The sequence below is a fragment of the Erythrolamprus reginae genome, chromosome Z (genome assembly GCF_031021105.1).
Source record: "Erythrolamprus reginae isolate rEryReg1 chromosome Z, rEryReg1.hap1, whole genome shotgun sequence".
NCBI classification, from domain to species: Eukaryota; Metazoa; Chordata; class Lepidosauria; order Squamata; family Dipsadidae; genus Erythrolamprus; species Erythrolamprus reginae.
Window position 1 is genome coordinate 115776759 of NC_091963.1, and position 26410 is coordinate 115803168.

The window sequence follows — 26410 nt, forward strand, 5'->3', positions numbered from 1 at the left end:
ATCATCCCCTGGTTATGAGGCATCCTCTTGGTGAGAGCAAGTATTCTTACACTTCCTGATGTTCATGGACAGAATAACAGCTAATATTTCTTATTTTTCAGCAAATAGATCACAGCACTTCCCCAGCAAGGAGAAAACGTGAGTTGCAGACATCTCCAAAGGCTGAGGTTCCCATCACCTTAGCATCTTCAAAGAAAGCCAAATCAGAAACAGCACTGGTAACCATTCCATCATTAGATAACCTTTCTGTTCTTTTTTCTCTCTTTTTTTTTACTTTTTTAAAACATATTTTTTGCCTTTCCAAATTGTCCTTTCTATTAGCTTATAATGTAAAATACAATAATATAAAAACAAATAATAGGAAAAATAGGGGAGGGAAAAGAGAAGGGAAGAGTGTATAAAAGAAAGGAAGAAGAAAAGGTGTTGACTTCTGACTCCCTTTGGTGCACTAGAATAAGAAAGTAACATCAAACCTCAACTTTTTACTTCTCCATAATAGTATAAACTAGTGTGTCTTATGCCAACAAATGTAGTGGCAAAACCCAAAATCAAAGTTTCATTTTTTCCCCTCCTCAAGCACAAAGTGCAGAAGCGGTTTCCTAGTAGAAACAAAAGTATTTGGGTTTTTTTTCCCTTTTATCAAAGCAGACAATTTAGTCATCTCTGCTAATTCCATGAATTTTTGCAGCCATTTGTCTATTGTGGAGATCAAAGTATCCTTCCATTTCTGTGCATAAAGTAATCTTGCTACCATCAACATATATAACATCAACGTTCCAATTTTCCCCCCAAGTGTTTTTCCATTAAACCCAAAACAAAATTTCTACTTTTAAGAATTTTCTGCATTAGAATATGAATCCTACACCAATATTTCTTTAATCATGTCCACCACAAAATGATATAAAGTCTCTTCTTTACATTTGTGTTTCCCACATTCATATGCACCTTTATGTATTTTTTATAACTTATCGTGTTAAATACCAATGATACATCATCTTATAACATTTTTCTTTAAAATTGTAGTTCAGTGTAAATTTTAAATTTTTCTTGCACAGACTCCCATTGTTCAAGCTTTACATTGCATTCAAAGTTGTTGTTGTTGTTGTTGTTGTTGTTGTTGTTATTATTATTATTATTATTATTATTATTATTATTATTATTATTGGATTTGTATGCCGCCCCTCTCCGCAGACTCGTAAAAGTTCCTTGCCTACTGAAACGCACAATGCTTTATGTATTCACTTTCCAAATCTTTTCGGTTTTTAATAAGAATTCCTTCATCATGAGTCTGTCTAGGCCAGCCAATATTGCTCTATATTAGTGTTTCTCAGCATTGGTAACTTTAAGATGTGTGGGTTTCAACCTCCAGAATTCTGGGATTTGACATCTACATATCTTAAAGTTGCTTAGGTTGAGATATTCTGCTCTATACTGCCATAAACTAGAACCAGTATTAGTAGCCTCTTTCCTTTTGAATGGCTGTATGGGAGTAGTGGGTGAGGGCAGATTATGTGTGTGTTTCAGGTAAAAATAAAATCATCCTCAAATTAAGTAGATTAACTAAATGAATACTGTATATGTATTTTTTTTTTTAGCAAAATCTGATATTTGTTAACTTTCATCCAGACTTTTTTTTTTTAACTTAAGAACAGCATAATAGGAATTGGATCTAGATACCATTTTTAAATAATTGAAACTGTGGCCATTCATATTTCAAAGAACCCATGCATTGATCCCAGTCCTTCCAAATCTTAAGAGCAGGGATGCACAACTTTATGGACTTTAAGGGCAATAACTCACTCTCTTGAATATCTAGCAAGCTTCAGGAGATCTCTTGGTGTCCCTGTATCTTAACTTTGAGAGGTTTTATGGATAGAATTAAGAATGGCTCCCATTCCTAGCCTTTCACAAAAAATAGCAACAACATCAATATGTCATTTTGTTGACAAATTTCTGTTCTTTTTTCCCAAGGGCTCAAAAGGGGAATTGAACCAGTTTCTTGGACCTCTCATTCCTATCTATATTCTTCCATGTTTTTAGTGCCAGCATTGTATCATTGAAATGTTGCCACCAAATGTTGATATTGCAAAGTTGGGATTTTTAGGGAATATGACGTTGTTTTCAAATGCCATTTGAAAGGAAGGAATGAAAAGTCCTTGTGATTGTACACCATACAAAACGCCCTGTGAATAACTCACCACTGATTCTTTTCCTCTGCCTCATTCCATTTTTTTTTCCTCTCCAGAGTTGTTCCAAAGGAACTTCTCGTTGCATCTGGTTTGAATGCCCCTTGTGGAATATCGGAGCATATACACATGTGAAGGTCCGAGCAAGAGTTTGGAACAGCACTTTCATTGAGGTAAGTTCTGTTCAACTCTTCTGCTCCTATTCTGTAGCACGTTGTTTATACATGTTAGGTTTCTTTTTTTTCCCTCTTTCTTTTTTCCTTTTTCCTTTTTTGCAATTGCTGTTGCAAAATAGTCTGGCAGCTAAGAACCACTAAGTCACTCCTGCAATAATGGTGGCAAAAAGGATAAGAATTATTTTTCCATGGTGGTTGGATTTATTTATACCACGAATTAATTAGGCTTATTGTCTACTATACACACATATTTCAAAGTTAAATGGATAGATAACAGAAGTAGCTGCTTTTAACATATTGATTCTTATCGGGTCCAAAGACGGGCTACAAGAATGGTGGAAGGTCTTAAGTATAAAACGTATCAGGAAAGACTTAATGAACTCAATAGGTATAGTCTGGGGGACAGAAGGAAAAGGGGGGACATGATCGAAACATTTAAATATATTAAAGGGTTAAATAAGGTTCAGGAGGGAAGTGTTTTTAATAGGAAAGTGAACACAAGGACAAGGGGACACAATCTGAAGTTAGTTGGGGGAAAGATCAAAAGCAACGTGAGAAAATATTATTTTACTGAAAGAGTAGTAGATCCTTGGAACAAACGTCCAGCAGACGTGGTAGATAAATCCACAGTAACTGAATTTAAACATGCCTGGGATAAACATATCCATCCTAAGATAAAATACAGAAAATAGTATAAGGGCAGACTAGATGGACCATGAGGTCTTTTTCTGCTGTCAGACTTCTATGTTTCTATGTTTCTATGTTTATAGGATTACAGTCAGTTTGATCGTGTCAAGGTAGATGGGCAAGTGACTCTTTTCCTCAGGACAAACTCCTCTACAATCAGTATGAAAAATCAAACAGTGTTGGTGAGTAAAAAGATGAAGTAACTCCAAGAAATCACCAAGATCTTTCTAATTCCTGTTTACACACTCCAGGCCTTGGCCCATCTAGTTAGTCCAACTGCTTTGGGCTAGCTCTTCTTTTACTTTCTGCAGTAGCTTTTTTATTGTAGTAAAGCCTAATAGCTATTAGAGTAGGTCACTGTCCAATTTTATCATGTGTGTGTGTTGTGTGTGTGTATGTGTGTTAGTGGTTTCTCATATTAACAAAGCCAACCTGATTGGTCAGTTTATAGTACAATACATTACATGCATCCAGGAAGTAGGTTCACCAATGCATGTCACCAAAACTACCCAGTGGGGCTGCAAAGTGATATTGAAAAAGTTGCTGGTCAGTTAGAGAGGGAGAGAAAGTATTATCATGGGGGAAGATATGCCCGGGGGAAAAAATAGATAGATTGAGGCTGGAGGCATGGCAAATCCTTTTCCCATGATCCTCTGCTCCCTTCCTCCATAATTATATCAGATTCTAGCAATACTCATGGAATTTATTTTCAGGGCTGAATCTACCCTGATCCTGCCATGCTTTTGCAGAGTGATGAAATATTTGACACATGTGAGACCTCCTTGGAGGGTTGGAAGGGGAGCCACTTGAACCTTGTTCTTTTTCCATTGTTAGGGTTTTCCCTCAAGAGTATGACACAAAACCGTGTTCAAGTTCGCAGTCTTGTAATATGATAATCTACATCTGGAAAGAGAACAACTGTTCTAACATGCTTTTGTGAAGCTCTTTAGTTTAGTGTGAATTGCTTAATGCTCATTCACTCAGTCCCTGCATCTGGCATAAAGATGCCTTATTTATTATTTTTTACAAAACTTTCACTCAAAATAGAGCTGCATTCTCATTTTTAGCCTGCAGCAGAGACAGGCTGTAGATTGTCCAACATGCTCTAGATCAATGTTTCCCAACCTTGCCAACTTGAAGATATTTGGACTTCAACTCCCAGAATTCCCCAGCCAGAGAATGCTGGCTGGGGGATTCTGGGAGTTGAAGTCCAAATATCTTCAAGTTGCCAAGGTTGGGAAACACTGCTCTAGATGAATTTTTCCTGGGAAAAAGAAACAAAATCTCTCTTATAGACATCTTAGGCTGCATGGAGAACGAATCTTCAGAGGTGAACAGCCAATGGAGATCCAGGTGGGTTGGGCCCTGGCTTCCACAGCCATTAGTGCTTTGGCTAAAAGAAGAAAATCACTGAAAATTTAACCCAACCAGCTCACTTCACCTGTAGTGATCAAATGTGTTTTCTTACTTCTGCCCACACTTACTGTATATTAAGTACAAGAAACTTCTCCATGCTTAAAATAGTACAGGTGGTCCTCTCCATGGTTATAAGGCATGATGCTAAATTACTGTGTTGATAGTCCTGGTTGCTCTTGTTAGGTGAATCCTGCATCATTGCAATGTCCCATGGTTATATGATTGACATTTGTGATCTCCTGTGGACATGCCCATTGGCTTTGCTTGTTGGAAGCTGGCATTGAAGGTTGCAATTGTCTGTGGGATACTATAATTGTGAGTTGATTGCCCAAAATACAATTATTTGACCGCAAGGACATAGTGATGGCCATAACTATGAGGACCTGGCATAAGTTACCTATGTTCCATGCTGCCCTAACTTTAAATAGTGGTTTTAATTTAATAATGGATATTAAATCTGGACCTACCTGTAATGGTAGGTAAGTATAATGGTAAGTATAATGATAAACAAGTCAGAAAAATTATGCTGGAATGTTCCAAGGAGCATTGCTATTTCCCTGTGAAGGGGAGGTTGTCATTTTAAGTTGACAAAATAGGTTGGATAAAATAACAACAGCAATAATTATTTTCTTTTTTCATGGAATACAACACAGGAACATATGTCCTTCATCCCTCTCCCCTCCCGTACTGTTAATCTTAGCAACTATTTCTTCCTGAGAAAAAAAGACCATGATGGTAGTAACCTCTCTTAATAGTTCCCAGAACAGCTTCCTATCAGCTCTCTCCCACATCATAGCTCCATATTTTCTCTCTGTGACCTTTGCCCTCAGGTCACTCTGTTCAACTACCAGAATTGATGAATACATGCCAGCCTGCAATCTATTGAAACTAGTGATGAGTTTGAAGAGCCCCTGTTTCTTTCTCTGCGAGAAGACCAATCACTCTGCTAAAAGTACCCAATGTTATATTCAATAAGGGCAGCAACAATTTTAATGTCTGTTCTGCCGGGCTCTCTGGTATGAGCCTCCCGAAAATTCAAGGGTACAAATTTCAGACACGCACACGTTTGAAAATTCAAAACAATGTTCTTTATCACAAAATTCAAAAGAAACAAAGCACCCTTTTTGTATTGCAAAGAGCACTCGTCCCAAAACAACCTTGTAGGCTGTACAATTTCTTTAATCAGTCTTTAAGTACTGTACTTAGCTAGCAGCTGTGAAGAAATGTCACAGCCCTCCTTCTTCCAACGAAGTGAGACACACACATTTTGCTCTGCTCTGGTTTCAAAGACGTGAAAAATCAACAAACAACGTCTGGAAAACAGCAAGGCACGGTCCTGAAGAACTGCGATCAGATAATCTTCCACAACGGCCAAACCAACACGCTGCTATTTGTACCAGCAGCTCTAATTACTAGAGCCCCACCCAAACACAGGTGGCCTCTCTTATCTCCTGTAATATGTCCTCAATTGGTCTCTTCTATGCATAACTCTGCGCCTGCGGGGGTCCAAGACTTCCGCATCCGAATTGACCGAAGATAATGGAGATTGGCTTCCTGGGCTGTGTGCCAAGCCCCCCTCTTCCAAGTCACCCTCACCTTCTTCGTCCAAGGAACTGCACTACCTGACTCTGTCGGCAATAAAACAGGCCTATAACATGTTGATGTTTCCCCTGCATCCACCTCCACAACAGTGTCATTAGTGTCATTTTTATTGACCTACTTTCCTTCTGTCTAAATAACATGGATGTGTAGATGCAATCTTAATGAGATATTCGTTCAAGTCCTTTTGTTTCCAAAAGGGGTGAAAACAGGATTATGTCTCTCATCTTCCATCTCAGCATATATGTACTATTTAGCTGAAGGTCTGGAAGATGATAGTGGAATTATAAAGGTAATTAGGAGTCCTACATGAGTAGCATTCCTGGCCCTTGGGATACCACAAAAATAGAGCTTCCCTCCTATGCATTTACCTCATTGCTAGTCAGATAGTATTAAAATATATAGTTCTACCATGGTACCGAATCCTAATTGACTAGAGATAGAAATAGACATACAATAAAGATATATACCATAGATACACAAACACAAGAGGGGATGCGTATGTATGTATGTATGTATGTATGTATGTATGTATGTATGTATGTATGGTATGTATGTATGCATGTATATATGGATTTTGGATATTTGGGAGGGGTGTATATATGTGTGTGTGTGCGCGCCCACATGGATTTTGGGGAAATATTGCAAAGGGTAATTAAGAATAAATATGTTCATTTTATTTATTTATTTATTTATTTATTTAGTTAGTTAGTTAGTTAGTTAGTTAGTTAGTTAGTTGATTTTTATGCCGCCCTTCTCCCTAGACTCATGACGGCTTACAACATGTTAGCAATAGCACTTTTTAACAGAGCTAGGCTATTGCCCCCACAATCTGGGTCCTCATTTTACCCACCTCGGAAGGATGGAAGGCTGAGTCAGCCTTGAGCCGGTGATGAGATTTGAACCGCTGACCTTCAGATCTACAGTCAGCTTCAGTGGCCTGCAGTACAGCACTCTGCCTGCTGCGCCACCCAGGCGCTATGCATTGAATTCTATCAATAAGAGTGTGCCAATAGTCTTGTACTGATGCTACTCTGTTTGTCTTCACTGGAACAGCTCTATGCATGCTGTTCCTCAAAACCAACTTTGTATTTATCCTGGGTGTTGTTTTTCCCCCTCTGCAAAGACCTATCTGTTTCTTGTTTCTTTGCCCTAATTTCAGTTTACTATAGACATCGACTCGGAACTCAGTGAAGAGCAGCAGGCCGAGATTGAGCTGTGGGTGGTGCTAGTTGCTGTTGCTGCAGGACTATTGCTCTTGGGCTGTATCATCTTGCTGCTCTGGAAGGTAGGAAACAAAGCAGTCCCACTTCTTCCCCACACATTCCCCTAAATCAAGCTAGATAAAAGAACCCTTGGAAGTTGCCGTTCCCAAGTTGCAAACAGTTCTTAATGTCCTGTGCCTACATGATACAAATTGACCCACACAGTCCAAATGATTGTAGCATGCCTGAATATCCAAGCAATATGATGAAAATACATATAAAATTGTTTTCTTTGTTGATGAATACATTGGTCTCGCCTGGGTAACTAAGTGTTTACATATTTGGCTGCAGCAAAACTGGCCAGGCTAGTTCCAAATGGGCAGGTGTAAAGTAATCCTGCCTCTCCAACTTTATCCAGAATGACGTAAACTGCACTGAGTCAGCTCTGGTATGTAGCTCGAGCACATCTCTCTGGAGATCAGCCAAAGAACAAAGAAACAAACCAAAGGCTCTGCTGGGCATTTGATTCGCTCTTTTCCACCACAAGGAATCTGGCTTGACGGCTAAGAAACTATATTTAGATTCCAATTAGTGCTGGAATTGGGGGAACACTTGTGAGGCCACAGGTGTTGATGCCTTAGGATAACTCAGCAATATCAGTCAGTGCACTGCAGTTATCCTTCTCTTTCCAGTGACTCATTTTTTAGGCACACTATTGCACTTCTGTGGGACTAGTAGAACATAATGTACATTACTAAAGTCTTTTAAAAATCTCTGTCGGCTCCCTATTTCTGGAAACCATTATCAGACTAGAACAGTGATGGCAAACCTATGGTATAGGTGCCACAGGTGGCACGCGGAGCCATATCTGCCAGCATGCGAGCCATTGCCCTAGCTCAGCATGTGATTTTCAGCTCGCACAGAGGTTCTGGGAGGGTGTTTTTGGCTTCCAGAGGGCCTCCGGAGGGATGGGGAAGGACATTTTTGCCCTCCATAGGCTCCAGGTTGCCTATTGCACTGGAACCTGGGAAGGGTGAAAAACAGGCCCACCAGAAGTTGGGAAATCATCCGTTTCTGGCCTCCAGAAAGGAGGCATTGAATTATGGGTGTGGGCACTTGCACATGCACAATAGTGCACACACACAGGCTTTTGGCACCCGAGGAAAAAAAGGTTCACCATCACTGGACTAGAATGTCTTAATGATTGTGACAGGACTACATTTCAAAAAATGTATTCTTACAATAGGCAAGCTGGTGATTTTCAGGTTTAGAATTCTTACAGTTAGTGCTGGGCTCGTGCCGAACTTTGCAGTGTTCGGCATGCTGAACCCGAACCCAAACACCGCGAAACGCCACCGCCCGGGAGGAGAGTGGGGAATCCCATCGTGGGATTTCCCACCTCCTTTTGCTTGTGGCGCTGCAAGCAAAAGGAGATGGGAAATCCCACAACAAGATTCCTGGGGCAGGGCTTTGACGTCATGGAGACTACTTCCTGACCAGTGGATTCCCCACTCTCCTCCCGTGCGGTGGCGTTTCGCAGTGTTCGGCCAAACCCGAACTTTACCCGAACTTTACCCGAACTTCACCTGAACTTTACCCGAACTTTACCCAAACTTTACCCAAACTTCACCCGAATTTCACCTGAACTTCCCCCGAACTTTACCCAAACTTTACCCAAACTTTACCCAAACTTTACCCAAACTTCACCTGAACTTCACCTGAACTTCACCCGAACTTCACCTGAACTTTACCCGAACTTCACCTGAACTTTACCCGAACTTCACCCGAACTTTACCCGAACTTTACCTGAACTTCACCTGAACTTTACCCGAACTTCACCTGAACTTTACCCGAACTTCACCTGAACTTTACCCGAACTTTAAAAAAAAGTTTTAAAAAGCACTGCTGCTGTTCAGGTTCAGGTTTGGGTAAATTTCGGGTTTGGGTTCGGCGAACTCACCTGAACTTCACGGCAAAGTTCGGGTGAGTTCGCCGAACCCGATCTTCCTGAAGTTCGCCCAACACTACTTACAGTCTTTTGCCATATCATTAACATGTAGGAATTGAAATGAAGAACATACAGAAGGCATCTGGTTGCTTATTCCTTGCTTAGTTCCATAGGTTTGGCCAAGGGGATTGCTAGTTCCTTGAATTGCAACCATCGTAACTCACTATTAGGGTTTTGCAAACCTTTGAAGGGGTATGTTCTCGACACCACTTTAGCAAGGTACCCTCTTTCAAAATTTATTTGGGAGGCCAAACGTCGTCCACTTCTAATGAGCAAGCATTTGCAGATTTCCCTCTGGTGAGCTGCTGCTATTGCTGGAGAGAATCCAGAAAAAGCCTCAAATGCCAAAGTATGCCAGTTTCACCATTGTTATATTTCAATAAGATTAACAGCATTTCCTCCCTGGTAGGAAGCACTCAGACAAATACTTAAAAGTAACGGACCATTTGTTTGCTGGGGGATGTCTGAGTTTGGTAATTTATTTTCTATTAATTATTTTTAAAGCTGTTGCTATAAGACAGTAGCCTCACATAAAGCTCAGACAGGTCAAAACTGCAATAGAAAGTTTTTACTGTTAGGGATTCGTTTCATCCAACCTTCAAACTGGTGCCTGTAGTGAAACAATGAAACAAGCCTTCTCCATCACACTGAAATTAATCATTATTGGACCGTAGGTTGGATACTTGAGTTGTGTTTCTTACCCCCATCAACCCTGACCTTTGCCCCCTACTTCCTCATAGTGTGGTTTCTTCCGGAGGGCAAGCACAAGAGCCTTGTATGAAGCCAAGGGCCAGAAAGCCATGATGAAGATCCAGCCTTCTGAAACTAAGCGGTTGACCGACAGCTACTAGTTCCTGTCTCGGGTGGGGGGGGGGGACACTGCCCACCCCTTTACCCTGTATCTTGGTAAATTGCTGTGGGGTGGTTGGATGGGTGGGACAAGATCTGCCTTTAATTCCTTGTGTCCCTGCACTTTTGAAACTTTCTGTGCACTTCTTCATTCTCACTTCTAGATTGGTAGTCTAGGGTTGAGTTAGAGAATGCTGAGGATTGGTACAGCTGGCCACAGGTGATTGCCTTATTTTTGTGGATAGTTCATCTCATTCAGGATTACACTGACTAGGAACAGTTTTGGCAGAGAAGTAGCCTGCTACTTAAAATAAAGAAAGTACAGTAGGCAGTACATTAGTAGACACTTAGGTTAGTCTTGCTCTCAAGATGATACAAAATATTTGGGGAGAGAGTTGGTCGTTATTATGTTGAAAAATTATCAGTTGCCTTTATTATATTACAGAAACCCTGAAGATATGAAGAACTTAAAATAATATGTTCAAAGTATGTGCTAGCTTAATGCCAAAATCTGAAACCATACCCTGTTTCCCCGAAAATAAGACGTACTCCGAAAGTAAGGCATGTCAGAGGTTTTGCAGAATTTGCTAATATAAGGCACCCCCCCAAAAATAAGGCGTAGTCAAGTTTACATACGGTACGGTGGAAAAATATACGGTACCATTCAAAGCTGTTCATAGTGGTACCGTAATAATATGGCATCCCCTGCTGGCCCTTCCATCTCTTTGTACCGTCCAGTACAGCAGACACAGTCTGCTGCTGTCTCGCCGCCATTACAGTCTCCACTACAGTGGGTAGACTGTAGTTCCTCTGGTGGCCGGAAGCTGCAATAGCGGGAGTATACTGTTGTACCATATAAGTGCCGTTGTTTGTGTGTGTGGGTGCCATACTGACAGGTACCGTACCGTAATCAGTGTACCATACGGTACACTTTCTTTTCTGCCTGTGAATTTGTCTTATTTGAGAAATATAAGGCACCCCCCCGAAAATAAGACGTAGCACAACTTTTGGAGCAAAAATTAATATAAGACAGTGTCTTATTTTCGGGGAAACACGGTATATTTGTAATTTAGTCATTGACAGGTAAGACATTTTAGCCACTCTGCATTTACATGGTCACTTTGGAAAGATCTGCCCCTACTCCTGAGTAAGCAATCTAAGGAGCGAAATCAATTATTTCTCAGCCCATTGGCAGCATCCATGTTCATGGGAAGTCTGGCCAGGGCTAAAGTTGAGAGCTGCCAATTCCTGCTATTTTTGTCCAATTTGTGGGGGGAAAGCCTCATTGCAGCTTGATTGGGTTCAGACCCACAATGGACAGGATGAGGATGTCATTCCTCAAGCACATTTTCCTTTCTAATTACCACCAACACCCCATTATTGGAAAATGAGTAGTAGAAGAAATACAGTGTACAGTAACACTTTGGTGGGTCACTCATCTTAGTGCTAAGAAGAGGAAGAGATAATTAACATTCTATTAATCCATTTTACCACGTTCCACAACATGGCCACCTAGAGAATGTCAGAGTAGCCCCAAACAGTCTCAATCTGATTTGACTTAAAACCAATCCATTCTAACTCTACCACTAAAAATGATTTACCTGAACTGCCAAGTACGCTAGTCCTGTCCTTAGCCTAGCTAAACATGTGCAGATACCATTTTTGTAAAACCTTGATCTGGAGATTTGGCTCTAATCTAGTAAGATGGGTGTGTGAATATTCAGACTTTAGAGTTGGATTTAGATGTTAACAAGTCTGTGTGTATAAAATAGCAACCTCTGAGATTCAGACACAAGTACTAGTCTAGAAGTCTTTCATTGGTCAAGAAAAAAAGTGCTTTCAGCCTGCTGACCTCGGGTTGACACACTTAAGGATGCTAAGCTGAAGGATCTGGGTTTAGGTGATTTGACCCTGACACTTTCCAATCTCTTGATTAGAAGCTCTTTCTGCTTCTAATCTACAGTGTTCCCTCGATTTTCACGGGTTCGAACTTCGTGAAAAGTCTATACCACGGTTTTTCAAAAATATTAATTTTAAAATACTTTGCGGGTTTTTCCCCTATACCACGGTTTTTCCCACCCGATGACGTCATATGTCATCGCCAAACTTTTGTCTGCCTTTAATAAATATTTTTTTTAATAAACTTTAATAAATAAACATGGTGAGTAATAATCTGAATGGTTGCTAAGAGAATGGAAAATTGCAATTTAGGGGTTTAAAGTGTTAAGGGAAGGCTTGTGATACTGTTCATAGCCAAAAATAGTGTACAGTATTTACTTCTGCATCTCTACTTCGCGGAAATTCGACTTTCACGGGTGGTCTCGGAACGCATCCCCTGTGAAAAGCGAGGGAACACTGTATTCTAAAACTCAGCCTGTCTATTCTATTTAGCAGCTATGCCGCATCTCTGTCTTCTATTATTCTCAGAGAAGATTCTTCTCAATATATTCGACACTCTGCACTAGATTTAGAGCAGCTTCTCTTTTTACCTATTTGCATTATTAATTCAAACTTCTTTTCCTAGGAATTATCATGTATTTTGAGGGTGGCTTTCAAGATGGCACTTTAAATAATGACACGTATCTTTTCTTTTCTTTTTCTTTTCACTTCCTGGGCCAATACAAGTGACCCTTACTGGGATGGCTAAGCCAATGCAGGAAAGTAATACTAGTAAGGCGGTCATTCCTTCCAAAATGCACTGGTGCATACTAGAAAACCCAACAGAAGACAAATTTTCAATCTAGCGGGGGGGAAAAGAGGGGAGAAAAAGATGAGAAATAATATTGCAAAATAATGGTCCATTTTTTTTAAATATTTAGATTACAGTCTTGCCTTCTATCTGTTCACAGCTTATTCCCATGGATTTTAACCTTCAACAGAAAAATATTCCATGCTAATTCATGATACATTGGGCATTTTCACTGTATTGCCAATATAGGACACACAAAGTCCAGATGCTTAAATCATTTAATCTGATCTTGCTTCAGTGAGAGTCACCAGGAAGATGTTTCTGAGCAGAAACAGCTCCAATAAAATGGGAAGTCTATGAGGTATCTGTCTTGAATGGTTGTTGAGAATGTAAATGGAGCAGAGTGGAAAGTTTAGTTGCAAACCTGAAGAACCTGGCAGAATAATATCTGTGGGTTGACTGAAGTATTCAGAGCTTAATTTTAATGTAGTGGTTGGGATCATCATTAAATGTCTGTGCAAAATTCTGTTGAATATTTTGAGGAAAGATAATGGAATGCCTATCCACCACCCTTATCTATCAAATTCAACATTCATTGAAAAAATAGCTTCCAGCCAGGCAGTAATTTCTAAAATGAGCTGTGCTAAGATTAAAGCTTGGCTTCCAGCATCTGGGCTCTCTATACCGCACTCCTATTTAGAGCTATTGTGACTTAGCCCTGAATTGCAAACATCTTCCATGTTGCTATTTCAGCGTCACAGTTAGCAGAGGTTTGTAACAGGGATAGAACAAATGGATTTTCAGCAACAGTAGATATCCCCCTGTGGAAACCAATTGGCAGCGAATGCATAGTTGATCAGAGACACTCAGAGATATTCTCAAATAGTATAATCTTAGAGGGTTTTAAAGGTCATAACTAAAACATTATCTTCCTCCTGGAAGCCAACTGATAAACAGTGCTGGTTTCAAAGCAATGGCATCACATGGCCACAATCTGACATGCCCATCACTCCTGAAGTACTTTGTCCTATTCAGTGTTGATGGGGAGGAGAGATTAAGACTGCAGCCTCTTCTTTGTGAGATGTCTTGGTACTGTATTTGTATCCCTTTCTTACACATCTCTACAAATGAATACTGAGTGGGGTTATACATTGGCTCAGTATCAGGTTTCATCCATTCACCAATAATATCCAACTGCATATTTTAATCCCATTGGACCAAGAGATCCCATCCCAGTCGGGGCTGTACAGGTGTATAGATGGAGAGGGACAAACTCAATCCTGCTGGGAGTGTTTGTGGATATTTTCCCAGCTCTAGTTCTAGGGACTTAGTATATCTTTAGTATTGGAGGGGATGGTATGACTGTTTTTTATATATATGGTTTTTATTTCGGTGTTTAGTTTTAGATATATTATATTCGACTTCTTTTTATTGCTTGTATCTTTTTGTACTTATTATATTATTTTGTAAGCTACCATGAGTCCTTTAGGATTGGGCAGCATAGAAGTCAAATAAATAAATAAACAAACAAACAAACAAACAAACAAATAAATAAATAAATAAATAAATAAATAAATACAGTAACAAAAACTGTATGCAATATGACATTTATTTTAGAGTTATAGTTGCTGCTAAAAGAGCAAGTGGCAATTGTGGCCAAGATGGCTTTTGCAAATATTCATCTAGTGTGTTATTAGCACCTGTTCCTGGATTGGAAGGCCTGTCAGGCAATTACTCATGTCTAATGATCTCATAATGGATTACTGCAGTGTGCTGTACCTGTGACTGACTTTGAAGACCATTCAAAAAGTACAGCTGGCTCAGAATGCAATACTGCAGGTCAGTGATGGGCATGTCACATTGTGCCATGGGATGCCATTGCTTTGAAACCTGCACTGGTTATCAGTTGGCTTTCGGGTGGAAGATAATGTTTTAGTTATGACCTATAAAGCTCTTTATAGCTTAGGACCTGGCTATTTGGGAACCACTCATCTCTGATTTTCTCTGATCAATTGGTGAGATTATATTTATTTATTTTGTTTGTTTGTTTGTTTTGTCAAGTATGTATTGGTAATACACAAAGATACAATAATATTTATATACATGATACTAATAAAAGAGAAACATTAGAACAGGGGACGGAAGGCACTCTGGTGCACTTATGCACGACCCTTACCGACCTCTTAGGAATCGGGAGAGGTCAACAGTGGATAGTCTAAGGGTAAAGTTTTGGGGGTTAGGTGATGATACTACAGAGTCTGGTAGTGAGTTCCATGCAACAACTACTCGGTTACTAAAGTCATATTTCCTGCAGTCGAGTTTAGAGCGGTTTACTTTAAATTTGTATCTGTTGTGTGCTCGTGTGTTGTGATGGTTAAAGCTGAAATAGTTGTTGACAGGAAGGACGTTGTGGAAGATGATTTTATGGGCTTTGCTTAGGTCATGTTTAAGGCGATGTAATTTTAAGCTTTCTAAACCTAGGAATATATTTATAGGAATATGTATGCATGTAGGTATGTAGGTATGTATGTGAGATGGCATCCACTCCCTGGATGACACCATATGGCCTCTCTATTCTATATAGGGAGGCCAAGGGAGACAGCACAGGCTTTCTGTAGAATATCTACAGAAAAGGTAAGTAAACAACTTATTATTTGGCCTATTTGATTCACACAAAATAGCTATGCCAAAAATCAAGAGTTTCTCAGTTCCCAAGTCAGCCTATCCCAGATAACATGGTCAAATGTATTGGCTCAGTTTGTTCTTCTCTTCTCCTGGATGAAAACACCCCTTGACGCTCTTTTATCCTGCCCTGTCTCTGAAACTTTCTCTCTCTCAGGTTCTCACCTGACGTTTCTCTCTCGCTGTTGGTTTCTGCTACTGAATGTATTTATCCTTCCCCCTCCTCCTTTCTCTCCATCCACAGTGCAACTTTTTCAAGCCAACCCGCTACTACCGCATCATGCCCAAATACCATGCCATTCGCATCCGGCAGGAGGAGCGCTACCAGCCAGCTGGCGGTTTCTTGCCTCCAAAGCACAAGAAGCGATGGGTGACTAACTGGCAGGAAACGGGAAGATACTACTGACATCTGCCTCAGTTCCCCCCTCTCCTGTGCTCACTCCCAGGCTGCTTGGGTTTCCTTTGTAAATATTGCTGGACCAACCAAGGAAGTCTTATTTATAGTAAGTTATATGTCCTTGGTCAATTACGACCCAAACCTTTCTCCAGACACTGTGATCTTGGAGAGAAAACCCTTCTTGCGAGGTGGATATGGTAGGCATTTGTAAAATTAGAGGCAGTAAGGAGTAGCTTTTTCATTTGCACTGTTGGGTTCTCCCGCCCGCCTTCTCCAGCCCACAACACTCCAATACCACTACCAGCATTCTTGGAAATGCTTCCAAGAAATAGTTCCAAGAAAATGTAGTTCCATGAAGCAGAATGAAGGGCAGATTTGAAAATCAGCTTCATTTTGCACTAAAAGGGCAACAGTGCATAAGCACTTGGAATGATTACCTATGTAGAAAAGTTGTGATCTAATGAAATTGCTGTTTATTAAATAGATTCTCACACAGCCTTCCATTTTAGCATCTTATACAATCTAATCTTAGGTGTAAAACTGCCTTCAGGTGAATCCCTGGGCTTCCCAAAGATGTACTTTGATTAAGCCAACACACAGCTTCTCTCAAATCCACACACGTATACTGTCCTAATGTAAAGGAACTTAGGTTGATATAGTTTAGCAGGATTGGCAATAGCTCTCCAGGTTCTGGGGCAGGTCCAATGTCCAAAGATTCTCAGGATTAAAAAATCCTCTTCATGCACAGCAGATACTTTATTGTAGAGTTACAATTTCTCCCAAGATATGCCTATATATTTACTCAATATGGTAATCTCGCAAAACCATCTTAATATGTTTATGGGGTGCTTTATTGCAGAAAGCCCTTCTGTTTCAGTAACTACAAACCAAGGTTTATGCTATAACAGTTCTCTTTGAACGAACCCAAGAGCAGCTGGTCAGGCCATTTTGGAAGATTATTTCTTAATATAAAGTTATATTATACTTTTCACAACTATTATATTTTTCTAATGCAAGCATACAGCCATATTAAAAAAAACAAAAACAGAGTACTTTCATTTGCTCATTTTCATTTGCTGACAGTTGTAGTAGATGCCTCCATGCTCTCTTTGGTTCCTTGTTAATGCTTGCCTCATTTTTCCCTTCAGCCTTCCATCACCTGGCACCAATCAGATATATTGGACTACAACTCCAATCATACTCTGCCATACTTCATTTAGAGGGGAGGTTGAATGAATTTTGCCTTCTATAACTGCAATTGCCATATTTCCTGACTCCGGCAAGGAAAATTTGCAGGATATATAGGGTCTGCAATTGCTCCCATAGGATCTTGAACCCATTTCCCCAGGCCTAACCTCTCTTTTTAGGTTCTAACTAGCCAAGGTGGTATTGCCCTCTCCCCTAGAAATAAGGTTTTATCAAAAACTCTCTGGCAGGAAGGGTGGTTTTACTAGTATTACAGTAGTACTATTATCTTATTTTTAAGAAACACTAAGAAAGTTTGAAATGAGAAGCATAATATTTCATTTTTAAAACTCAGACATTATTTTAATGACCTTGATCACTGGCTGGGTTTGAGATATGCCAGGGAGTAGTTTATTGCAGGATTAGCTCCCAGCTACAGGAGGCTCTAGATGGCATTCTTTAGTGGACTCCTTCTTGCATCAGTGAGCCTTGGTAGAATCTCCATGCTTTTCACAGCATTTGACAACAGTACTATATCAGTGAAATGGAGGAATATATATATAATGCCTTGACCCCATCATCTCCAAATGTTAGGACAGAGCAATTTTAAAGAGCAGTTTTAAAATGATATCCAGGTGGATCAGGTGTTGGCAGCTGTTCTTTTGTTAAAGGGGTTCCAAAAATTTCAGGTACAACTTACTAAAGTTATGCATTCCAGGATGAAGTTTGATTTAATTATAAAGAAAGTCTAAGGCATGGCTTCTTTCATAACTGTATTGGGTCAAAGAGCAAAGTGAACAATAGAGTTTTAAAAGTAGGCAACTCCTTTTTCAATATTAAACAACTTTTAGAGAAACCAATTGGAATGGGTAGTGAGATAAGAACAGCTGAAGCTAGCTGGGCAACTAAGAGAGAACAAGGTTCACCTATACACTGTTTGTTCCCTGGCTACCATGTTGAATCAAGAGGAGAAATTAATGTCTTATGCTTCACATAAGAAAACTACGGATTTATGGGAAACAACTTCTGCAGAGTTAATGTTGCCAAAAAATGCTTCAGTTTTCTGACTTGGGCTATATCCAGCAATTCACTGTTTAATAAGAAACAATATTGGACTTGCCAGCTCAGAGAAATGAAACTGTCTTCGGAGTTGAGGATTTTTGTAAAGCAAAACAAAGCAAAAATGATTGTGTTGCCTTAAATTCTTGCTTTTAGCTCACATCTAATTTTCCATTATGTTGGCCAACATTTCAGACTTGATTTTTAATCTAGGCTCTAAGCAAACTCTTATATTTGATGTGTTGGACTGCAACTCCCAGTATTCCCAAACAGCAGGGATTATGGTACTTGTAGTCTATTGCATTTGGAAAGCAATGGGCTGGGAAATTGCCTTAATTTAACTTATCTCCATGAACCAAGGATGGTTGCTGACCTCTGCATTAAACAAAATTGAACCTAAATTACCAAAATTGGGGATTATTTTGATGTGTAAAAACCCCTTTAAAAGATATTGACCTTTTCTGGATTCTGTTCCACAGGTCATTGTAAAAAGAAATGGTTTTATTCATTGAATATTCATCCCTGACAATAGTCACATTTTATTTGCCCATTCCTTTCCATCTCTCAGGCATGTTTTAAAATACAAAGAATGTACTTATCTTTAGTGATGTGTACATAAATACATTCATATATAAATAAATGAATCTATATATATATATATATATATATATATGATGTTTACTGGATTTTCCCACTGTTTATGGTACTGGAGGTCTTGAATCATTGTGCCTTGATTGTAAATAAGCTTGAGTGTCTATTTTATGAATAAAAAACATTATGATTTGTAACTTGTGGTTTGTATTTTCTTTCTGCTTTTTAAAGTACAGTGGTACTACCTCTACTTAAGTACTTAATTTGTTCCATGACCAGGTTCTTAAGTAGAAACGTTCTTAAGTAGAAGCAATTTTTCCCATAGGAATCAATGTAAAAGCAAATAATGCGTGCAAACCCATTAGGAAAGAAATTAAAGTTCAGAATTTGGGTGGGAGGAGGAGGAAGAAGAGGAAGAAGGTGAAGTGATGGGAATAAAAAAAATCCAAAACTTTAAGGCTTAAAAAAAAAAGAGGGACTCTGAGGTGGCGAGGAGGAGCACACGCCTCCAATACACCCAATGCGAGGCTGCCTCTCATACACTGCGTCCCATATACTGGCTGCTGCTGCTGCTACCTGCTGCCTCTTCCTTCCCATGCTGAAGGGCTCCCCTCCTCTCGGTCATAGCCGGCGCCTTTCCTTCACTGTGGTGACTCCTCAGCTTCTCAGAGCGAAGGGGAGCATTTCTTTTCTCTGGGCACTCTGGCAGAGGTTTATTCCCTGTCCAAGTGCCCAGAGAAAAGAAATGCTTTGTTCGCTCTGGACTGCCAAAGCTTTCTTAAGCGCCACCAAAAGGCTCCTCTGGCAGTCCAGGTGGCTGGGATTAAGGTGGAATGGCAGGAAACTGTCCAGGCCTTCGTGCCGTTCTCAAATTTCCAGGGAAATTTTTCTGGGCTCGGGTTCTTAAATAGAAAATGGTTCTGAAGTAGAAGGGAAAAAAATCATGAAACGTATCTAGAAACTTTCTTAAGTAGAGGCGTTCTTAAATAGAGGTACCACTGTACACTGAATTAAACTCCCCAGACTTCAGCTTTGAATATTTGTCTCTATCAAGCAATAACAAGAACGAAGTGTGTTGGAAAATGAATCAACAATCTGTTGGATTCATTTCAGCATCTGATAGTGCTATACAGAAATCCGGATTCTGAAGGACAAAAGGTGATTGAGAGAGCACACGGATATGCATGTAGCCTTATAGGAACACTTTAAAGCAGAAGTGTGATTTCCAAAGCTGCCTTATGATCTCAAGAAAAGGTGTGTCAAGGTTTCAGGTAGCATCCAAACTAAATCAGAATCCAAGTCAAAGTAATTTATTTATTTATTTATTTGAATTTGTATGCCACCCAACTCCCAAGGAACTCTCAAAGTTCCAATTTATTGGCGGAGCTATCCTGGCACTTACATTGGGAAACCTGAATCTGAATTTCCCACCCAGTTGAAAGTTCACATCCTTTGTCCCCCACCCACAAACTTGTTACGTTGCCCACTCAAGCCCTCCTTCCGCTTCTACTTCTGCCCAGGTGGGTGGGCATAAGATGGCCTTGAACCATTCGAAACAATGCTTTGTGGCTGCATCTATTTCCGCATGAAAATCACCCCTCCCAAGTTCCCATAAACATCAGGCCTTCTATAGATAGTGTGGCCAGTCATTAATTTATCAACAACCTCTGCACTGGGTTGACAAGGTGTGCTTGATTGAACATATTTTAGACAGGTGCTATGTGATCAGTACCCCACTATTTCTTCATGACAATGCAACAATTATACTGGAGGCAGAGTTGGTCCTCTTCCTCCTGCCACCTATGCCAGCACAATTAGTATTGTATCTGTATCAGTAACTGAATAGTTATCAGTAACTTTCTGATAACTTATTTGAATTCTAAAGCCACTGAAGAATATTGTGTTTCCTTGTCAGTTTAATATGGTATCTTGTGCACAAACATGGTCTCTGTCTACTTGTGGAATACAAGGTCTGAGTATCCTTGAGTTGAATGATGTTAATAGGAAGTGACCGCTAGTTAAATAAGTCAGCACATCCCAATTCTTAATCTTACATTGGACAGAAATATGTGAATTCTTCTCCCAACCATTCCAATAGAATAATATTGTGCCACAAGAAAGCATACTTCCAAAATAAGGATGGAGAACAGAGACAGTTGCCACTGTACCGTTTTGGATGTTGAGATTTGAAAATTTGATATAATTGAAAAACTAAACAAGGAAACTGTAATGGGTTATTGTATTTGGATCATAGGAATATAATAAAATGCATAAAAAGAGGGGGGGGGAGTTGGTCGAAGGAAAGAAAAGCCTCAACTTTCCTCCAAAACACTCAATTGTTATTTAAAAATATATCTAATTTTGCAACTATTTTTAATCTTGGCATACTTTTAAAAACATGATCTGAATTAGATTACTAATTTGCTGCTTCATCATAATTGGAGAAATGGAATCTATGTTCCTGCTTATTCAGTTTGCTATTCAGATATTTGTTGTCAAATGAACAGTTTTAAAAGCAAGGAAAGAGATCAGAGTGCCACAAGTAGTCGTAGTCCCCAACATATGACCACAATTGTGTCCAAAATTTCTGTTGCTAAGCATAATAGTTGTTGTGTTTTGCCCCATTTTACTTTTCTTGTCAGAGTTATTAAGTGAATCACAGTAGTTGTTAAGTTAGCACAGTTGTAGAGTGAATCTGGCTTTTTCATTGGTCTTACAGAAAGTCACAAAAGTTGATCATGTGAGACACTTTAACTATCATAAATATGAGCTAGTTGCCAAACCTCTGAATTTTGATCATGTGTCCATGGGGAGGTTACAGTGGTCACAGGTGTGAAAAATTAAAAGACTTTTTCAGTAACCATTGTAACTTCCAATGTTACAATGGTCGTTAGATGATTGATTGTAAATTGAAGACTATTTGTAATCATATATGGGCTACATATATTCTTAAAACAGAATGTATAAAAATTCCAGGCATTTAAATCGACAATTTAAACTTAATGGTTTTAGAGAGCAGCAAGGAAAAAAAACATTAAATCGATCTGTCAATTCTGAGAATATAACAGATGTTATATTTATACATTATCTTCCTTTCTTCTGGTTAGTTTTTTTTCTCCTTTACCTCACTTTGCCCTCTTTTAGAAACATAGACATAGAAGTCTGACGGCAGAAAAAGACCTCATGGTCCATCTAGTCTGCCCTTATACTATTTTCTGTATTTTATCTTAGGGTGGATATATGTTTATCCCAGGCATGTTTAAATTCAGTTACTGTGGATTTATCTACCACATCTGCTGGAAGTTTGTTCCAAGGATCTACTACTCTTTCAGTAAAATAATATTTTCTCATGTTGCTTTTGATCTTTCCCCCAACTAACTTCAGATTGTGTCCCCTTGTTCTTGTGTTCACTTTCCTATTAAAAACACTTCCCTCCTGGACCTTATTTAACCCTTTAATATATTTAAATGTTTCGATCATGTCCCCCCTTTTCCTTCTGTCCTCCAGACTATACAGATTGAGTTCATTAAGTCTTTCCTGATACGTTTTATGCTTAAGACCTTCCACCATTCTTGTAGCCCGTCTTTGGACCCGTTCAATTTTGTCAATATCTTTTTGTAGGTGAGGTCTCCAGAACTGAACAGAACCTCTTTTTTGAGGAAGAATTCTAAATATTACAAAACTTGCTTTTTGGTCTTGTGATTTTCGAAATAAAGGATTCTGGGCTGGAGTCTTGCACTTTTTAAAATAACTACAATGCTGCGTGTTCCACAATAGGCAGAGAGTTTCGTACCACCTTAAACTAAGAATTGGATTTATAGAGTATTTATTTCAAACAAACGCCTGAAGAATTCCGACTTCAAAGCCAAACCAAACCAAGGCTAAGATGCTATTTAAACTTATCATGTCGCTCAGCTGCGGGAACGGAGAAGTTAAACAGGCGCATCCCAAAAGCCCTAAGACATTTGCGCCCCCTCATCACCCACCCCTCCTTGCCACGTGGTGATGTTCTCTCCCCATTGGCTGAAAATGTCTTGTTTTTCTGCAGCGATTGGACCGCAGCTGTCGGAATGCTAGGTCTTTGCAGCTGGTTGGACGAAGGCTTGTCAGAGGGGCGGGTCGTCCCAGGGTCTAGGTCTAGCACCTTTTTCAGAAGTCGGAGAGGCTTTGGGAAAAGCCGAGGTGCCTGTTGGCTTCCGGGTAGTCGGGAAAGGGGTTGCTGCAGCCACCGCCGCCGCCACTCTTTTCCTCCCCGAAAGTGGCCTGTCGGGGCCTGTCGGAGCCGCGATGCGTCTTTTGCGATGTCTGATGAAGGGCCAGTCGGCGCTGGCCGGGGCGCCCAAGTATATCGAGCACTTCAGCAAATTCTCTCCATCGCCGCTCTCCATGAAGCAATTCCTCGACTTCGGTGCGTGGGAGCCAGAGAGGGAGGGAGGGGGCGCAGCCGGTTTCTTGGACCTGTGACCTTCGAATGGGCTGGACTACAAGCCCCATACTCCTCAGCCAGAGTAACCCGAGGCCCTGCTGTTGCACAACGATGTTGGGAGGTGGAATGCAACCACCTCCCCCTTCCTTTCCCTTCGCTCTCTCCCTCCCTCTCGCCCTTTCTCTCTCGCCCACCAACAGCCCGTTTCATGCTGAGCTGGGAGGGTATCCAAGGCTTTTGAAGGGCGCCAAGTCGGGGAAAGGTTGGCTGAAGCCACCAGGCTTCTCTTTACCAGCAAGACCCGAAATTCTAAAACTGAACACCTGCTCCCCAATTCCCCGGCACATCTTTTTTTACTTTGAGGGGTGATTGGGTGGTTGCCCTGAAACAGCTTGCTTCCTTCTGGAAGGATTTTTGCTCTTTGCATTAGCTCTTTTTTAATCTTACAGGTAATTGACTTCTGGAGAGTTTTAGAGTTAGGGTGACTTTCAAACAAAGCCGCATGTCCTTACAATCCTCTACATTTTCGTTGTATGCTAAATCCCTCGGAGTTCACTGATGTTATAAAGAAGTTGTGAAGGGATGTAGCTGTGTTATGTTTTTGTTACTGCTGGTGGTTGTTACTGTAACTGAAGTTAAAATGGGAGAATTGAGCTGGGAATCAATCAATCACCCAATTCATTAATTAAACTCTGGGCAGTGTACAAGGAAATGATAAAGGAGGAACTTGTGGCCTCTTATTAGTTCATGTGGATTGAATATCCAAGTCCAATTTTTTGATCAGTATCAAAGTATTATTCTTCAAGTTTGATCTGAAAAGATCTCTGTGACTTTAACGTACTTATACTGTTCATATTTTCCCACTGAGAGTCTCACTGAATAGAGTAGGATGACTGCCAAATATGTATGAACGTAAAAATGTGTGTTGTTGCATTAAATTTAACAATATAGAGCCTGTTCTATGAAATGCATATAACCATTACCCTTTGTGGGTGAAATTTTTATACAGATTGTGTAGTACTGTGGAGAAATAGCAATAGAAATAAGAGATAGTGAATAATAATGAAGTGAAAGAAGTTTGCTAATATGTGTGGAATTTGCTGTGAAGCTTAAATGCTCAAAAGTTGTTTAGAGTGACAACTTCCCCTGATATAAATAGTTTCTGGATCGATATGCTTCTTATGCTGAGTGTTCAGGATTACTAAATTTATAGTATGATGACCTTAAATCACCTGTTTCTCTGGGCGAATATGCCAAATGGTTTCTCAGTTTGACTTTCCAGACATAGTACATCTATCTATGACATGTCTTCCTCAGCTCAGTTTCTTTCTTTCCTTATGCACTGGGGGGAAAATATGCCTAATGTACAGCTGGATCACATACAAAGATTGCAACCCTCAGGTCTGCTTCTGGGCATCTTCAGTTAAAATGATTAAAAAATGGATAACGTAGAAAAAAAGAGAACCTGGGATTTTTGTTAGTTTCCAGTAAAGGAAATGGTTAGGGAGACTCATAAATTAACAGCCTCAAGAGAATTGCAGGTTCCTCAACCCTCGAATCCATAGCTGTAGTTCTGAGATTTGTAGAAGACTATTTGCAGTGTTTAAATTTTAATAGGCACAATTGCAGAATCTTGAGGAATGAATTTCCGTGTAGTAAGTTTATGTGGTTTAAGCAATTGTTGCCTTAAACTTCATGCTCATGAACAGTTGATTATAGATTCAATGGTTCTGCTTCTATTACTATATGCTTAATACTATAGGAATTCAGTAGAGTTTGAAATAAAAGTATACATTGGGAATGGGTGGTTCTCCAGATGTTGCTAAATGTGGATGATTAGTTTTTAAATGAATTGGGGTTTTAGAATATAACTCTTGTTAGACCTTCTTATGTGATTTTAGATTTGATATTTTTAGTATTTTAAATGTTAGATTTAACTAACTAACTAACTAACTAACTAACTAACTAACTAACTAACTAACTAACTACTAACAGCTTTCAGTAATTCCCATTCTTAATTGGTTTATCAGAGCAACTGAGAATTTGTTAAGGTATATATCCCTCTCTCCCCCCTGGGAACGTCATGTTCCATTCATATTTTATAACACATTTTTTCTTCTGTTTTCCCCCATAATCAATCTGGAAGCTACTTTGGGCTGAGATGTAATAATTGGCTGAAAGTCATCTAGTGGCTCTAGGTGGATTGTAACATTTGCACCATAATCATTATGCTGTCTGAGAAGTCTCCAGATGTGTGAAAATCAGCTTTTAATATTTCCAGCCAGTGTGACCCTCGCTAAAAATATTTCTCAACATTTTCCAAATGTGCCACTATGCATGCTGTCTCTATTCAGAAATTAATTCCTCAGTTACTATTGCCAAAATACTGCAATTGTTCATATCAGATATTAATTTAATTTAATTCACTTGAATTAAAATCCTCTAGTTTTGAGTGGCAAAAAAGCAAGAGGTTTAAAATGAAGGCATTAGAGCGTAGAAGATTGTATTTAGGAAGGGGAGAAGCAAAGGAAAATTCTGCTCAATAAAATTGCGTCTCAGCTGCCAAGTTGGGCGGAGGGAGTTTTGCAGTGCCCTTTAATGCATCTGAAGGACAACAAATGCTGATTGGATGATCTCAGTGTCATAGAGATGAAGCCCCTCCTCTAATATTCCACCCCCATGCTATATTTTGTTTGATTTTCCTGCACTGCTCTATCTGAATTGTTGTGAATGTGTCTGACACTCTTCCATGCAGTGTTACTAAATAAAGAACTTACAGAATATGGCTGGTGAAATTATGCAACAGGATGTGGAGTGGGTGAACTCTCACCCAATAATATTTCATTACCTATCATCATTTATTATAGTTGTCAGTGGTATATCATGTAGCTTTTAAAGGGATCTTATCTCTGTGGACTTTATTTAAAGGGTCAGGTAGTAACTTAGTAGGAACAACTTAGCTGTTGCCTCACATTTGTTTCATTTGCCTGTGCAATTCTAAACCTCTCCACTCATGTTCTGCTGATCACGTCTTCCCATGTCTAGTTGTCATTCTCTGCTGATATATGTGTTTGCATTTCTGCGGCTGACTCAACAGTGAATAGTCTTGAAAACATCATAAGTTGCCAGATGGGGAGGGGGGGAGAAAGAACATTGATGCTATATATGTTGATGGCAGCAAGATTACTTTATGCACAAAAATGAAAGCACACTATGATTTCTACAATGAATGAGTGGCTATAAAAGTTGATGGAG

At 39.7% G+C, this 26410-nt stretch overlaps 2 protein-coding genes across 5 annotated transcripts in view; both read left to right on the plus strand.

Annotated features, from left to right (window-relative positions):
* The window catches only part of ITGA3 (integrin subunit alpha 3), a 115309-nt gene extending 97575 nt beyond the window's left edge, over positions 1 to 17734 (plus strand). Inside the window, exons 21-26 of one of the 3 annotated variants that reach the window (XR_011556799.1) lie at positions 102 to 218; positions 2246 to 2359; positions 3133 to 3231; positions 7227 to 7352; positions 10018 to 10183; positions 15742 to 17734. Coding sequence is in view for 1 of the 3 variants with exons in the window: in XM_070727138.1 (XP_070583239.1) it covers positions 102 to 218; positions 2246 to 2359; positions 3133 to 3231; positions 7227 to 7352; positions 15742 to 15903 (618 nt within the window). In the remaining 2 variants the exon portion in view is untranslated. The remainder of the gene's footprint in view (positions 1 to 101; positions 219 to 2245; positions 2360 to 3132; positions 3232 to 7226; positions 7353 to 10017; positions 10184 to 15741) is intronic. The other 2 variants (XR_011556798.1, XM_070727138.1) reach the window with 2 other exon arrangements.
* PDK2 (pyruvate dehydrogenase kinase 2) overlaps positions 1 to 26410 on the plus strand; it is a 111780-nt gene that overhangs the window by 57956 nt on the left and 27414 nt on the right. Inside the window, exon 2 of one of the 2 annotated variants that reach the window (XM_070727140.1) lies at positions 22959 to 23137. In XM_070727140.1, the coding sequence (XP_070583241.1) occupies positions 23017 to 23137 (121 nt within the window). In that variant the 5' untranslated portion in view covers positions 22959 to 23016. Of the gene's footprint in view, positions 1 to 22839; positions 23138 to 26410 lie in introns of those variants that run through there. The other variant, XM_070727139.1, reaches the window with a different exon arrangement.